General features: G+C 38.2%; 1 protein-coding gene across 1 annotated transcript; it reads right to left on the minus strand.

Moving 5' to 3' along the window:
- On the minus strand, nucleotides 1-14,148 carry gins2 (GINS complex subunit 2). Its single transcript, XM_079620101.1, has 5 exons — nucleotides 13,967-14,148; nucleotides 13,288-13,402; nucleotides 13,108-13,207; nucleotides 10,443-10,569; nucleotides 1-906 (listed from the first exon to the last, which is right to left on the minus strand). The coding sequence occupies exons 1-5, from the start codon at nucleotides 14,054-14,056 to the stop codon at nucleotides 790-792; spliced, it is 549 nt and encodes a 182-aa protein (XP_079476227.1). The 5' UTR covers nucleotides 14,057-14,148; the 3' UTR covers nucleotides 1-789.
- Between the last annotated feature and the right edge of the window lie 3,665 nt (nucleotides 14,149-17,813).

A 17,813-nucleotide genomic window follows, 5' to 3' on the forward strand; every position in this document is an offset into this window, starting at 1 on the left:
ATTAATGTGCTCATTTTTATAAAAACAACATTGCTGTAGTTTGTTTGAAATCTCCAGAGCCAGACTTTAGGTGTAGTGTCAGCACATTGGTAACATTACTTTAACACTAAACATTAGTTACATTATTATAATGTACATTATTATTGTTACAAATGTAATGTTACATTAACATTAAAACATTACAAGATTCCCACACTTGTCACTTTTTCAGCTATTATAATTGGTCGTCCATTATTTCAAAACAGAACTCTTCTGAATTTTTCTCTTCAAAAATTCCAGAAACACTTCAAACCTCAAAATCATTCACTCATCACACTGACCTTAAAAACATGTAATGATCTAGTAACACCGCCAGCATTTATTTAACCAGAATATGCAAATGTTGCAAAACATAGCCTAACTAGAATTGTCACACAGTATATAATATATATAGGAAGCGATTGCCTGATGAAATAATATCCATGAATGACACATCATTATTGTTAAATTAAAAATCCTTTTTCATTTATTTAGTCCAAAAAAATCTCCATTACATATAAACATTGATTAAAGGTTTTTACTAGTCCAGAAAGCTACAGTAATAGTGCAGCATCAATCACTATTTACATGCCGAGCAACAGCAGTGGTCATGAGTTCAGATATGATTCTGCTCTTCAGACAATCCACAGTAATCTTTTCAAACATCTGTTCCATAACACATTTCAGTCCTATTTTATGGTTCACTACATACAACACGAAAAATGACGGATATCAATCTGGTAGAGAATGTCTCCAGTATTTCCTGACGTCTCAGTAGTCCTTACTTCTGCCCGGCTGCAGGTTTGAGCGCAGTTTATACATGTAGTTCAGAGAATCCAGCAGAAATGAGCGTGTGGTGTTGATCTCCATGAGTGTGAGGTTATCCAGCTAAAGAGAGAGAGAATGAAGGTTTATCAATCAACTGACATCTCAATTTACCTGAAACGCACGAGTTAAAGAGAATTAATAAATTACCATGGTATAACATTAAGAATATGTACAGGTTACCCTGCAAAATTAGAACTATACCCACTATTTAAGGGACATTAACTCTTTCCCCACTAGTATTTTTGAAAAAAGTTGCCAGCCACCACCAGCACTTTTGATAATTTTCACAAAAGTGTCATGGCTAGAGGTCGACCGATTCATCGGTTTTGCCGATTAATCGGCACCGATTGTTGACTGGTGGAACTATCGTTATCGGCAAAAATATATACCGATAGTTTTTCCTGGTTGCGTCCATTGCTGGAGCGGCTGAGAAGCGCACGCTGTCATTCATTACACAGTGTAAGAGCTGAGAAGGGTCTGCTGGCATGATGCAGTACAAGAGCGGCCTCTAGAGGTGTAATAAAAACTCGTGCCTCGTGTTGTTTATTTCGACACGTGATTCTGCGTGCTGCACTGAGAGCACATGCTGCGCGGAGAGCGCTGACATCAGATGCGCGTTTAAAACACCGACAGCTCAAATGTATGTATACAGTACATTTTGTCATATTATAAAGTGATTAATTTGTTGACTAAATGCTGCATTAGTAGAGAAAGAACAGCACAACAGTGTGTTTGTTTGCCTTCGAGGCTGAGAGGACGCTAACATTAGTAGTACCTCAAGCGGTTAAAACACTGACAAACATAAACGTAGCCTAAGTCCGACCCGAATGTTTAATGTCACAATTGTTACCCTCTATTTGCATTAGTTCATATCCAGCTGGTCACTTTTATGCATTAAATATGCAGAGAAGTTGCATATTTAAAGCTAGAGACGTAAGCAAACTGATTTGTTCATACAGCCGACAGAAACATAAACGAATCAGAAAAGCATTCGATTTCGGTTAATTTTTTTTTTCTTCATCTTCACTTTAATACAAATTTTGTTACTTTTTTATTAATTAAGTTGGCTTGAAAAGAACAGTTAAATAGTTAAATTTGGAATGTAACTGGTTTTATTTGTTATTTAGAGTATTACTTTTTGTTTCAGTTTGAATGAATGTCTTTTATTGACTTAAATATTTATTCACATTTATATATTTATTTCATTTAGCATGTTTTCATGGTTCAATACAGTTTTTTTTTATTTTTATAATAAAGTTCAGCACTGTTTTACTTGGAGTGTTATGTTTGTTTTTATCCAGTATCAATTTTAAAAACTATCGGTTCATTAATCGGTTATCGGCAAGTATGGCCCAACCTAGCTATCGTTATCGGTAAAATCCACTATCGGTCGACCTCTAGTCATGGCCCCCAGAATATTTTGTTGTATGAATATCTGAATATGCAAAAGAGCAGACTCACTGCTTTAAAAAAAATAAAAAATCAATCAACACTTTATCAACACTTGAATATGGGTAAGTTTCATTAAAAAAGAACATTTTAAGCAAAAAGCAGAGAAAATTGTGATTTTGTCAAAGACTGCATCTGGATGGGATTCAGTAAATTGAGTCCAACTCCATCCATCAACTAGGCTTCACAATCCTATAGCTCATCCTGGGACGACAGTTCATTCAATAACATATTAGGCAGTTTTGATTTATATGCTGTTTAATGCTGAGGATCACGTTATTTGACATATGCTTCTGCTTACCGTATTTTTCGGACTATAAGTCGCTCCGGAGTATAAGTCGCATCAGTCAAAAAATGCGTCATGAAGAGGGAAAAAACATATATAAGTCGCACCGGACTATAAGTCGCATTTATTTAGAAATTTATTTCACAAAATCCAAGACCAAGAAAAGACATTTAATCTGGAAAGGCAAGTTATTCAGCTGAACAACAGCACACAGAACAACAGCTGAATAGTGTCCGGCAGCGTAACACAGGGTGAATTCCCGCAGCACTTTGGAACTAAGCAACACACGCCTGCCGCTTATACGTCGTCAACAAAAAGTATATGAGCGATATCCGCCGTGTTACTCTGTCCTGTTTAGAGCTTAGATTCTCCCGAGCCCGATATATCCCCCCGCTAAACTCGGCCCGGACCCGTGATCTAGAGAAGTGCGGCGCGGGACTAAATTTGATGGCCGAGCGCGGGCGGTAGCCTAATGCACTCACTATGTGTGTGCGGGCTGCGGGAGAATGAAACGAGTAAATATAAATATATATTAATAAAACATAAAAACGAATAAATTGTTATTCATCTGTTGCAGAAACGCAACAAGAAGAACTAAAACAAAATAGAAACGATTTACAGGCCAGAGTTTCTATTTGTAACATGTTTGCAGCGTTGAGCGATGTAGCCAATCACAGACATATGTGTTGATTTCTTGAACGCAATGGCCAATCAGAAGCATTTAAGATAGAATCCCCTCTCACCGCTCAAAACTGACTTTTTGTTCAGTGCTGAATTCTGCATGCTGGCAAATCCTCGGATTATAAAAGATATTATGAAAGATTCATTATGCAGTCAGCTTCATTGATAACAGAGATGTATGAGATCGCGATGAACTGATGTCAGCTTTTTAAGAATTATTAAGAGAGCGCGCATTTACCACCCTGCTTGCTTTTATGTTAAATTAACAGTGGATTGTGAATGTTAATGCTTTAATAACAATTTATCAGGAGCATTTTATGCTGATGTGTATGGCGACACGTAGGCTAACACAAAGTTAAGTTACACAGAGTTATCCGCTGATTGTTTTAAGGTCTATGTGCGATGCAAGGCGCTGCTGCCGCGAGGCTAGAAAGCTCCTGGCTGTTCTAGAAAGGAGACTGATCCAACGCAGAAAAGATATTTAACGGCTAAAGCCCGCAGTACAGCCTATTGGCTATGTTGTATCCCCAGAATTCTGATCGGCGCACAGGGACAAAAATAAATAAATATTTTCACAGAGTAAAGTCTTCTCTATGAAATGCAATGCAAGAGATCGCACGGGCGCCTCCGCGTCCTGATTATATGTCTGCTATATTTGCTTCTTATTTATTAATTCCAGGCAATTGGTTGATGAAACATTGATTAAAATTAAGATACAATTTATACAAAACGAAATTCGATTTAAAGAAAGGCTTTTTTACAAAACAAATCTTAACCCTTTAGGCGCCAGAGGTTTTTTCCTAAAACGTTTGATTTTGACATCTTAATTTCAAAAGGCTATATCTTAAAAGTGATAAAAGATAGAGACTTTCTGTAAATTAGAGAAATATTAAGGATGACCCAAAGTTTATGTAGGGATTACATTTTCCCATCTAATTTGCATATTATGACGTCATATGGTGGCGGTCATCTTGGATTATAGTATTTTCATGAAAATTCACAAATTTAAATGATAAAATGCAGCACTTCTTTCCCCCCAAAATGTCCCTCACCTTCTGTATGCTATATTGCACAATACTGAATGCTCAGGTAAATAGTAAGTAGTAAACAAACTGTGTAAATCATTACTAATAAATGGTAGAAACAAACCGAATGCATGTAGCGGTTGGCCTTTTGCTGTAGAGATTTTCCATTTACTACATACAGTAGGCACTCTGATTATATATACACATATATATATATATATTACATATATATATTAGTCATATGACACACAAACACAAGTAGACAAGACCTGTTTAGTTGCCCCGTGTCACACCGCCTCTGCTCCTGCTACGAGCGCGCGGGCGCGGCCAGATCTGCCTCGCGCGCGCTCCTAGTGCGCACAGCTCGGACTACTGTCATTGTCATTGCGACTCCCCACCCTGCCTCCACGTTGCCCCATAACTGTCCTATGAATACTTTGACCTCGTCTAATATACCCAGTAGCTTTAGACAAAGTCTCCACCACAATAATGTCGCCGCGATTGCGGAGAGGCACACGGTCAGAAGACAAACTACATGGCTAGCGCGGTAAAAAATTTCCCGCCTCGTTCCCCACAAAAAATAACACACCTGCTAACTTCGCGATGAACACTCCGACCCCGGGAAACATTGTTCCCACCACTGACATTGGGCAAAGGACCATCTACATTGGGCAAAGGATTCACTGTTTGTTCTTGGTGTAACGAATGGGCTATACTTTCACTTTCATAATCACCGTCAACTTCTGAAGGCAGATATTTCCCTTCAGAATCAGGGTCCGCGAATAGATGACCCAACACTTCATTGTGGGTAAGCTTTATTGATGCAATTAGATAATAATAATAATTATTATTATAATCTAATGCAAATACTCGCTGACGTTGACAATATTGCTTTGATAAAATGGCTCACTCGCACACTAGCTCCGCTTTTGTTCGCGCTGATTCAATGCGCTCTAGCTCGAAGATTTTGTATAAAAGCATGACTTTTTTTGAGTTGGGGATGAAGTATAACATGTCTGCCAACTAGTGGATGGGAGGTTGAAGGAAATTTGACACCCTATTTGACAAAATCGGCCGTTTTATTCAGTGCCGCATCTTGTCGAGTAAACTCGACCGTGGCGCCTAGAGGGTTAATAAAGTGGTCAAAATAATCTCTGACCCATCTTATGATCCTACTCATGCTGTTCACTTTTCATATACCGGTAATCAACATAGATTAAATTAAAATAATAAAATAACATTATATTATGTAACAATAAATGTGGAATATAATTTATTACTGCCTGATGATAATTTGACTATTACAAAGTGTGCTCGTTTTTAGTTTAGTTTTTCTGAGGTAACAACATTTAACTCATTTAAGTAGTGTTGTCACGGTACCAAAATTTCAGTATTCGGTATCGATACCTGTGAAAATCCACGGTTCTCGGTACCAATTTCGGTACCAAAGCTAATTTAGATTAAATTTGCATATATTAAAGTGTATATCCATTTGTTAGATAACATTAGATCAAATGACCTAACAATAGTTATATACACTGAAGCAATTATTCTCCTTGGGGTAATAATGTAGCCTACTAATACATTTTTAAAATCAAAAGTTTTATCTGTTCATGAACAATCAAGTGTTTGTATTAAATAACATTCACAAACATACATTAATGTTGTAAAAATATATTGTTCACTCAATGTGTTGATGTTAGATAAGGCATTAAGTAATGTTAATGAATGATATCTTAATGTAGTGTTACCAACTAAACAGGAGATAAAACGTGTTTTGTTTGACTTGACTGTCCTTTTATTTAATCCAAAACTGCGTTCATATTTAAAAGGCCTTTTAAACTAGATACAACCGCACACGATACCACTTTAGGGGCCGTTCACATATCGCGTTTTATGCGCATGCAAATTCGTTATTTCAAATGTAGGCGCGCGGCTTATAATAGAAGCATCTCAACAGGTCATGTGACAAAAACCAGCGGCCTTTCCGTAACAACATGAACATGGAAAGCTCGGCCGAACAGCTGATCATAGCTGTACAGGGCGGCTTTTTATTTCTCATCTCAATGAATATATCTAGTAGTAAAGCTAATGCAAGGGCTAGAAATCAATTAATTATTTGATGATACTTCCTCGTCATCATGGAGAGCGCAGTTTGCACCGCTTTCTCCTTTCCACAAGCGCGTGCTTTCCGTTGCGTCTGCCGTTGCTATGCAACCATGAACAGAGGCGCGCCTGGAAAACGAATTTGCAAATGTGAACGGCTCTTTCCTCCTTTCTTGTCAACAAGTGGATTCAGAGAAACCGCATTAGCAGCGCCGGCGGTCGCCATGTCTCAGTGTGTTTATGAAGAGGACGCAACTGTGCACCTTTCGGACAGCGCGTCAAGAACCGGATTAATCCGGTACTTAAGAAAAGCTGGTACCGTAACCATTTAATTTTTTTAGTACCGAAATGGTACCGAAGTACCGGGTCTTTTGACAACACTACATTTAAGTCTGTCTAGCAAAAAATGTAAACCATAGCCTAGCCTATATTTCCTTTTGCCAGCACTTTTAGACATTCCATTTCTGTTCTAAATGTGAACTAATAAATGTAATAAACGTGTTCCTTATTATGTTTAATTGCCTTAGCCGTGCGCGCTGGTGTTTGCGTGAAATTCTGTTGTTGGGGGGGTGGGGGATTTAAAGCGGTTTATTTCTAAATGGGGGAATTTCTTGCTTTTCAACCACGGTAAGAAAAAATCTATACGTCCCATGCAGCCCTAGTAGACAGTAATGTTTTCTCTTGGTTCATTTCAGTCAGTATGAATTAATTTTGATATACAAGTCGCACCTGACTATAACAGGGTTTCTGCAGGGTTTAGTCAGTCAAATTTAAGACTTTTTAAGACCTTTTTATGACCATTATGATTTAAATTTATGACCTACATGAATTACGAAAAATAACTTTTATATTAGTCGATATAGATAATTATAACAATAAATGTCAAATCTTTATTTCTTTCAAGTTTAAAGGCATATTTTTGCTCCTAAGTGAAAGTTGTAGAGCGTTAATTGTGGTTTTAGACTACTCTTTATTGTCAGAACATATCATGACAAACACTTGCCAAACAGGGGAACATTTCACTAAAGGTAGAACATTAAAACATTTGACATTGGGTACTTAACAAAATAAATATCTCTATTGGAAAACTAATTTCTTAGTTTCTGCATGTGCTAATGGGGGTCAAGTCTTGAAACAGGTTTGTGTTGACTTTGATATCTTCATGAAATGTATGCTAGGGCTGGGCGATATGACCAAAATCTCATATCACGATATAAGTCATCTCATATCCCGATAACGATATATATCACGATATAGTACATTTTCTGTAAATTCAATCAATTAATAATTTATAATATATATAATTACTACATGGAAAATACTTTTAGCATATATCAAATAAAAGAAAAGTTGATATATATATATTGAGTATATATTAAGTATATCCTCAAAAATGTTTTTATATATATATATATATATATATATATATATATATATATATATATTCTCAAAAAAAAAATGGGCAAATGTTTGATTAAGAATGTAGAAATATAAAATATGAACGAAATTTAAAACACTTTTCAAAAACAAATGATTACAGGCCCAACATAAAATATTGCTATATAAAATACCAAATGTAAAAATTCAATGGAAGATGTTTAAAATGTAGCAGAAATCAGGGCTCTGAACCTGTTCAATGAACGAAAACAAACAAACGAAATTTTGCCAGGAGCATAACCAGAACCGGAAACCAAATTAAATTTAATCGTTCTGAACAGACCGTTTATATACTGTCTATGGAACAGACACGCTTATTTGAAATGGCCATTACCCGGTTAACAACGTTATTTTATCGTTCTGTTAACTATTTTAATTTGCCAGTCAACCAATCATGTATTCAAATAGTACAGACTGAGCAAATGTGATATTGACGCATAGCCTATCCAACGTGAGTGAAATGCCCACGCTCAGCTGTCAGTCATCATTGATAAGTCGCAATGGGAATGCGCTGGCGTTAGTTTTCCATACTGTATGTCACCAACTGTCAAAAAATTAGGCCTACATTTCAGTGAAAATGAATAGCAGGTAATATGCAACTTTTTGTTTTTTGAAACCAGCGAAAATTGCAGGATAGTGTAGAACATGGATCCACACAACGTCACATCACGCACTTAAAGCGCTTCTGTGAACGGAGAAAACAGAATAAAGCTAAATATATAAAACTAATATATAGGCCTATATGCGAAATATAGGCTATTTGCCTTAAATAATTACAGATTAACAAAACGAAAGGAAGCATTTTGCTGAGCTTCGGATCATGCGACAGGGTCCAAAGTTCACAAAAAGGAAACCGAGATGTTAGAAAAGGGAACCGAGCTTGTTTTCTGTTTTTTACGGCTTTACAGTTTTGAATCATTTTTTGCTTCTATCCGTATGACCATAAATTACGTAATAACGGACTCCTGTTCCTGTGATCGCGCCGACGCTTCACGGCACGCGCACACGTTATTGCATTGCTAACTTGACATAGCAGCATGTTCATTATCAAAATATAATAGTCAACCAAACATAAAGGAATTTTACCAAATCATGTTCAGGCTACGGTAGCCCCTCATTTAGGAACGAGCTCCTGGCTGGTCCTGCTCGGAAACACCCGGTTCTATCACCCTTCACTCGCCATGTTACTATGGTTATTCACGTTTCTGCCTGCATTCTCATAGCGGCGTGTAAGATTGCAGTCCTCCAAATGATGAAAAAAGTTTTGCCGTAAACAATGTTTTTTGCGACACCACGATATGAACGATAGAGCATAATATGAATCGATAGACTTTTTATATCATCCATCCGATATATATCGTCATATCGCACAGCCCTAAAAAACAGTAGCCTAAATACATTATTAAATAGGCCTACTGTAATTATATTCCATTAGTCCTTTAATATATTGTCTACAATAATAATATAATACAATTCAATATGTATATCCCACATGGTGCAGTTAATATTAATAGGCTAACGTTATAGTAAATCCATGGTAAATTATGGGAATTTGTAGACGGAAAAGCTTCAGACTGTATCGCTGCGCTCAGTGTTTCTCCTGTTCGTCAACGCTGTTTCATCTGCCTTTAAACTGGTTTAAATCACTGAGACATTTGTGTTCTTCGCTGAATTCAAGCGCTTCTCACTGGATCTCGTGACTTAGACCGATCAGAGTAAACGCGTCTGCTCAGTGAGCTCGCGCGCTGCGCTGCTGTTTGGACTTTGAGCCGAGCAGATAAACGGTCCGTGGCGCGCGGTTCAAATTAGTTTTTTCGTTCCGCTTTTGCCGCATTTAACATTATGCCGCCAGCGCATTTTCGGGGGGGAAATGCAATGGTAGAACCAATGAATGAACGAGCAAATGAATTTAAGACGTGGGTAAATGTAATTTATGACCTTGTACGGAAAATCCGGACGTTTTTATGACTTTTTATGGCCTAAAATTCTTCTTATTAAATTTATGACATTTTATGACTCCGCGGAAACCCTGTACAAGTCGCAGGACCAGCAAAACTATGAAAAAAAGTGCGACTTATAGTCCGGAAAATACGGTACATACATATGCTATCACTTGTTCTTCTTCACATGTGTTTTTATCAGGAGATTCAGTACTCTTTCAGAAGATGTGTCATAGCGCCCTCTAACGTATAACAGTGAAAACACGGAAAGCCGGAAATTTCCGTCAGTAGCGGGGAAAGAGTTAAACACAGAATTTTCAGCTTCCAAGATAACAATGAATAAAATAAAAACTGAAACGTTTGGTACTCGAACCCAAACGAATAAAATAAAAACTGAAACGTTTGGTACTCAAACCCTCCTCCACAGTCCAACAAGAGCATTAATTAAAGCTAAACTGGGGGAAAAAAACACTCATGAACCCTGGAATCCAACAATGATTTATTACTCCATGTTTTTTTTGTGATTACTAGAAAAATAATTTTTAAAAAATCATAGAAATAGCACTCATAAATATCCATTTGCCACTGACAAAATATTAATATAGAGAAAAATGTACATATGCATCTATGCACAGTATTTCTGTGGTTCTGATCCACTCATGTCAACTTTACCTGCGCGTGAGCCTCCTGCTGGCTGATGAAGCTATCAGCAGAAAGTCTCAGTTTGGCCACGCGTGTATCCCAGATGTCCTTGACCAGCGTTCGGATCTCATCGGCTTTGGGGATGTTATCTGCAGCACTGCACACAAAAAAAAACACTATTTCAATATGCATAAACCCCATTATTAGCTTAAAATGCATTACCATGAAGATTGTGAAAATATGGAAATATTTGATTTAAAGCTTGGGTCTGCAGTTTCAAAGAGGCTAGCAATAGCAAGCTAGCTTTGAAAGTCTAAAAGGGGGGAAAAAACTAAGTACACTAACACTTCTGTTTGTGGTGTCACTCTTATTTTTCCACTTGGAGATCTCTCATTTGGTCTTGCATTTGTATGGTTTAACCTCTGGCATTAGACATGACCTTAACTACTAATTCTGCTATTCTTTAATATTGAGAACAATACCGAAGTATCGGGTTAATCCGGTTCTTGACGCGCTGTCCGAAAGGTGCACAGTTGCGTCCTCTTCATAAACACACCGAGACATGGCGACCGGCGGCGCTGCTAATGCGGTGGCTCTGAATCCACTTGTTGACAAGAAAGGAGGAAAGAGCCGTTCACATAGCGCGTTTTTTGCGCGTGCAAATTCGTTTTCCAGGCGCGCCTCTGTTCATGGTTGCATAGCAACGGCAGACGCAACGGGAGAGCACGCGCTTGTGGAAAGGAGAAAGCGGTGCAAACTGCGCTCTCCATGATGACGAGGAAGTATCATCAAATAATTAATTGATTTCTAGCCCTTGCATTAGCTTTACTACTAGATATATTCATTGAGATGAGAAATAAAAAGCCACCCTGTACAGCTATGATCAGCTGTTCGGCCGAGCTTTCCATGTTGTTACGGAAAGGCCGCTGGTTTTTGTCACATCATGACCTGATGAGATGCTTCTATTATAAGCCGCGCGCCTACATTTGAAGTAAAGAATTTGCACGCGCATAAAACGCGATATGTGAACGGCCCCTAAAGAGGTATCGTGTGCGGTTGTATCTAGTTTAAAAGGCCTTTTAAAATTAAATATGAACGCATTTTGGATTAAATAAAAGGTCAGTCAAGTCAAATAAAACACGTTTTATCTCCTGTTTAGTTGGTAACACTACATTAAGATATCATTCATTAACATTACTTAATGCCTTATCTAACATCAACACATTGAGTGAACAATATATTTTTACAACATTAATGTATGTTTGTGAATGTTATTTAATACAAACACTTGATTGTTCATGAACAGATACAACTTTTGATTTTAAAAATGTATTAGTAGGCTACATTATTACCCCAAGGAGAATAATTGCTTCAGTGTATATAACTATTGTTAGGTCATTTGATCTAATGTTATCTAACAAATTGATATACACTTTAATATATGCAAATTTAATCTAAATTAGCTTTGGTACCAAAATTGGTACCGAGAACCGTGGATTTTCACAGGTATCGGTACCGAATACTGAAATTTTGGTACCGTGACGACACTACTACAGTGTTTCCCACACATAGACTAATTTGCGGCAGTGCGCCACAGAATCAACACCGGCCGCCACATATTGTGTATTCTGGCCTCCTCCGGCCGCGCGCACAGGCGCACTCACACCATCTGCACCGTCTTGCTCTCCCTCCCTCGCGCATATTAATCAAAATCTATTGAGAATTGACACGATGGTAAAATGGTCGGAAGACCGAAGTTTTACGTGGAGCATTCAGAGATTTTTTCCTGAATTACCGCTGGTAATGTTGCCTTATCTTCTCTGAAAAGCGTTCCGCACACTTTCAATAAACCAAAAAAATATCCAGTGATGAAATGTTTTCTGTGTTGACACAAATCTTGTGCGATGTCTTAAACTGCCGGGATAATTACACAACGCGTACAAGTCCGCTAATGACACCTCCGATTCGCGAACTAATGACTTGAACCGATTCCATTTAATTAATGGTTATAACAGCTGATCTATCCAACACTGAACTCACCAGACGTCTGAATCGGTTATAACAAATCGGCGCACCGCCACAAAAATTTGTCTATGTCACTGTGTGACACTGTCTAAACTGCCAGCGTGATCGATCACTAAAAGTCACATCATGCCATGCACTTGGAAGACAAAAGTGTATAGTAAATAATATTTAGTAAAAACAATACAGCTTTCATTAGTTGTTAGTGTAGGTTACTAATTACTATTTAATCAAATGTCAGAAAAAATAGTTGTGAAGTGAGAGTTGGGCCGGGGCGCTTTCGGTTCAAAATGAGAGTATCACGGTTCGAACCGTAGGTTGTGAATCACGTTTTTTCGGTTCGGTTTGAATATCGTTACACCCCTATAAATAATGTTACGTCATAAATTACATTCATTTTGTTTATCACAATTAGAAAAGTAGTTATCGTGACAGGCCTAATGTTTGTGCTTGTGGTCCATCTGGATTTATCTGCCTGTAACATCACAGCAGGTGCACAACTTGTCTCCTTTGTCCCAAAACTAAAAATGTAATTGTATTCCTAAAAATGCATTCCTTATTAAGATGAATACAGATGACATCAAATAACCAGACATAATTTAAAAGCCACAAAACGGATTGTGATTGCATGAGGTCTTTCATGTGAATATGCTGAAGGTGATCTGATACTCACTGGTTGAGTAATAATTTGGTCAGCTCCATGTAATATGGACTCGGAATGGGAGTGAAAGTCTCTAACTTTCTCTCCTGTTCACGGATCTCCTCTAGTTTGTCTGGAAAGGAAAAGATCATCTGGGTTTAGAGTTCAGGAGAGATGGTGTGCCAGCACAGCCGTCTATGTGATTGAACTCACCAGTGTCCATCCATTCTGGAGGAACTATCCTGCATTTCTGCCTTTGTTTCAGATTGAGGGCCAACCACACAGGAACTTCCACTGGCAGACCCGGATTAAATGGGCCCAGATCTCCCTGAAAGTTTGTAACGTTATATACACATCATGTCATGCACTTGATGCAGGGACCAATGAACACTGAAGTAACAGTGAGTGAGACTTAACGTTACAGTATAACAAAATGTACGACACACAAACACATGGGACAAAATAGAAGAATGCTTTTACATCAAATAATTATTTAGATTAATCTTTTTAATTAAAAGTACTGACTGACTGGTGTTTCAGGGTGACCTCTTGCTTCCTCCATTTTCTTAAAATATGTTTGTGCTGGTCCTCACTAACGTTAGTTAAAAAGGCTCATAAATCGGTCAAAACATATTTAGCATAACTGTTATGTTTCTGAGAGAAGTAGGTTTAAAAGGTAGGAGATTATTACTACAGCGATAGAAAATAACCATTTAGCTGAATTAACTCAATGGAAGTAAACCTGACTGTTTTAATAAGTCACTCATATTGAGTTTAATATAAGATTCACTATCTTAGCGGCTGAACCAAAATCATCAACAAGACATCAAAAACATAATTACGCATAATCACACACGGCCATATACATGCTGTAGCTGTCATATTTACTCACCCCAATCAAATAGATTTTGTCGAGACTGAAGTTCGGGATGATTTTTACCATCTCTTTCTCTGCGAGAAACTCTACCTCAGCTGGATCCATTCTGTGCTGTGACAGTTTTCCCGCGTAACTCTCAGACGTGTGTCTATGACGTCAGGGAGGCGAGGCAACTAAAGGAAACACTTCAGAGCTGCCCTCTAATGGTCACTCCTGAACCTGCAGTTCTTATTCATTCACAGCACAGCACAATCTCATATTTGGTTGGTGCAGTCCTCCGAATGAGTGCTATTTGCTTGTTGTAACTCTTCCAATGAATTGGTGTCAATTGCTTGTTGTAACTCTTCCAAATAAAACCTAACTTTTTTATTTTAAAAACTGAATCCAGTAACACGTATTTTTAACTATTAAAAATATGTAGGCCTATTGGTCTATCTCAGATAACCAGTTTTTAGGTGGAAGATGGATGCATTTTTCTCAGTCCTGTTACCAAAACTCATGTGTCTTTTAAAAAGCATGTTTAAAAACATGTCTAATAATTCCTTTGTTGTCTCCTCAAGGAGATGTTCATTTTAAATAAATTGCTGGATTCATGTTAAAATAATTGATATTTTGCAAAAATTATTATTATTATTTTTATTTAATTTTTTGGTGGGAATCTCCTCTCCACTTTCAGTCCGTTTTTCTCTCTCTTTCTCTCTCTTTTTTTTGACGCTGCATGTTTGTTTAGGCCTTTTCCCGCATCTACTGCATGCTTCCAATCACTGAAGCCCCTTACAGAAAGCGGTGTCTGATGAATTTCTCTATCCAGTTTCTCTGGTTTTACGATTTATAGGTATGTGTTTGGGTAAAAATAAAAAAATAATGCTATAAACTACTGACAACATTTCTCCCAAATTCCAAATAAAAATATTGTCATTTAGAGCATTTATTTGCAGAAAACGAAAACTGGTCAAAATAACAAAATATATGTTGTCAGACCTCGAATAATAGAATAAAAAAAAGTTAATATTCATTTTAAAACAACACAATACTATTGTTATATACTATACATAATATACATAATACTATGTTTTAACTTAAGAAGAGTTCAGAAATCCGTATTTGGTGGAATAACCCTGATTTTCAATGACACCTTTCATGCGTCTATGCTCTCCACCAGTCTTTCACATTGATGTTGGGTGACTTTATGCCACTCCTGGTGCAAACATTCAAGCAGCTCGGCTTTGTTTGATGGCTTGTGACCATCCATCTTCCTCTTGATCACATTCCAGAGTTTTTTTAAATGGGGTTCAGGTCTGGAGAGGGGCTTCAGTGATTGGAAGCACGCAGTAGAGGCGGGAAAAGGCCTAAACAAGCATGCAGCGTCAAAAAAAAACATGACAAGTATGGCGCTCTGGAAAGAGAGAGAAAAACAGACTGAAAGTGGACAGGAGATTTCCACCCAGTCTAGCAGAGGGTGGGAGTGGACTTTTCCATTCATTATTTGAATATACCCTCCGCAAAGACCCAGACAATTCCACGCAATGCAACGTACACTTCTCACGACATTCAAAATTACGTTATTGCAAACATGAGCAGTCTGGTGACTGAAGAAATTGTTCGAGAAGTTGCAGACTCGTGGTACACAATAAAAGTAGATGGGACACGTGACCCAACCGGAATGGAAAATATTTCCATTATTGTTCGCTTTGTCAAGGACAATTATCAAGTCACAGAGCGACTTCTTTCCATGACAAAAAACTGAAAAAGGGGATGCCCAAACCCTGACAAACTAAGTAATTGCAGAGCTTCAAAAGACTGAGTTGAGTACTTCTAAAATATTGAGCCAGGTGTATGATCGGGCCTCCCTTATGTCTGGGAAAAACGGAGGAGTACAGAAAATCTTGCAGGACAGATTAGGAAGAGTGATTCCGTACGTGCATTGCTTCAATCATCAGCTCCACCTTGTGGTCGTTCATGAAATATCCATCAAGCCTGCGGTTGAAGACTTCTTTAATGTGTGTAATTTGCTTTTTAAATTCATTAAAAAGCCAACCGTCGCTGTCTTGTACAGCGGGCAGCAGCTTAAGAGACTACTTGAACAGCGGTGGACAGGGCATCTTCAAACAGTCAAAACAACTTCTTTTCAAGACATTACTGAGTTGTTGGCACAGATCAATGGCAATCGCAGCTACGAGACAGAGGTGCGCATGGAAGCAGTTGGCCTGATTAAGGAAGTATCAGAGACAAGCTTTAAATTCATTGCCCATATGGTCTATAATATTCTCCAGTTGTTTGATGCTCCAAAGAAATTGATGCAGTCAGACATGGACCTGCTAAGTGCAGTCAAATTAGTTACATGTGCGTCAGAATTCCTTGTGAAATTGTGCTGTGAATCTGACTTCTTAAAGCTGTGAGAGAAGGCCGACGACAGTGAAATGCCAAAACATTCCAAACGAAAACGCACCATTATTAACAAAGGCCTTAAAGAATATCTGCAGGAGGAGAGTATTGGCCAGGCTCAAAGTGATTTGGGAAATGAAGAAGAGCTTTGACTATTGTACTACAGTACTATGGACGCGGTGCTTGCAGAAATCTCTGAGCGTTTCGGAGAAAGAAACAGCAAGTTAGATGAAGCACTTTCAGCTTTTGATCCACAGAATGACAGCACTTTCTTGGATGCGCAACTCGTTCAACCCATGCTTACCTTCACTAATTCGGAAGTGGTTCATTCAGAATTTGCTGTGGCCTGACAATTCCTGCGTAAAGAACTGTCTGGATCGGTTTCAAGTTAAACAAATACTCCAGCGGCAACATGCCACGCTTGAAGATATGCCTAGTGTACTCGCTGCAATGAAATGTCCACTGACATTTGGAGCTTCTACAGCTATGTGTGAAAACTCGTTTTCTACTCTGAAATATGTGTTCACGGACAATCGAAGGAGCACGCTACATCAGCGAAAGGCACATTTAGTGCAACTGGCATTTGAAAGGGACTTGACTAGAAAATTTCGGCATGAATGGGGACTCCTGAGAAGGTTCAACGACAGTAAGCACTGTAGACTCCAGCTCTTCTAGCAGGTTGGTGTAATTGTATTTATTTTTGACTGATTCTTTTTTGTTTATAACGCCCTATATTAATCGTGATTTTAAAAATGTTTGTGTATAGTATAGTGGGTATATATATAACCAGTCCTACTCTACCGGCTCCGAGCGGGATTCGAACCGATGTTTGCACGTACAGCTGGCCTACGACAGTTAGTTTGAGCCAGTCTTGGTCCAGTGCAAAATCAAAATACTTTTGATACAAAATGACGTAATGATAGGAATCGTTTTGTTTTATAGGAAAATTACATGATACCAATGTAATTTCTAAATGGCCACTGAAACTCATGTGTGCATCATTGCCTTTCTATTTATCCCTGTATAGCTGCTTTGAAACTATTTGTTTTGTATAAAGTGCTATATAAATAAAGGTGACTTGACTGGACAGCCTTTAAACCACATTATTATTTTTCACAGGTCCAAGGTCTACCAACTGGGTAGATGGGTCATTTGAAAGACTGGTATTGGTCTAGTTTAACGATATCACTGGACCCCTGTGGACCCCCTTTGATTTGCTTTCAGAGCAAACAGGTATGTGGATGATGTGCAGAGGTAGTGTGTTCCGCCATTTTGTTTGTGGTACATCATCCGGCCTACCAGATTACCCTGGCCTGCCTACCTGATGGAAATCTTATTTGACGGGAGGATTTTGTGGCATGGTGTTCCCATTTGCCGTTTGTGGTCCTGGAGTTTGCACTCATTCAATGTGGCATTCAAGATGCAGTTTGACTTGGGTTGCTCGTTGTACCCACTTCATGAGGGACTACTCTACTTA

Source organism: Phoxinus phoxinus (assembly GCF_949152265.1).
Source record: "Phoxinus phoxinus genome assembly, chromosome: 8".
In the NCBI taxonomy this organism is placed as follows: Eukaryota; Metazoa; Chordata; class Actinopteri; order Cypriniformes; family Leuciscidae; genus Phoxinus; species Phoxinus phoxinus.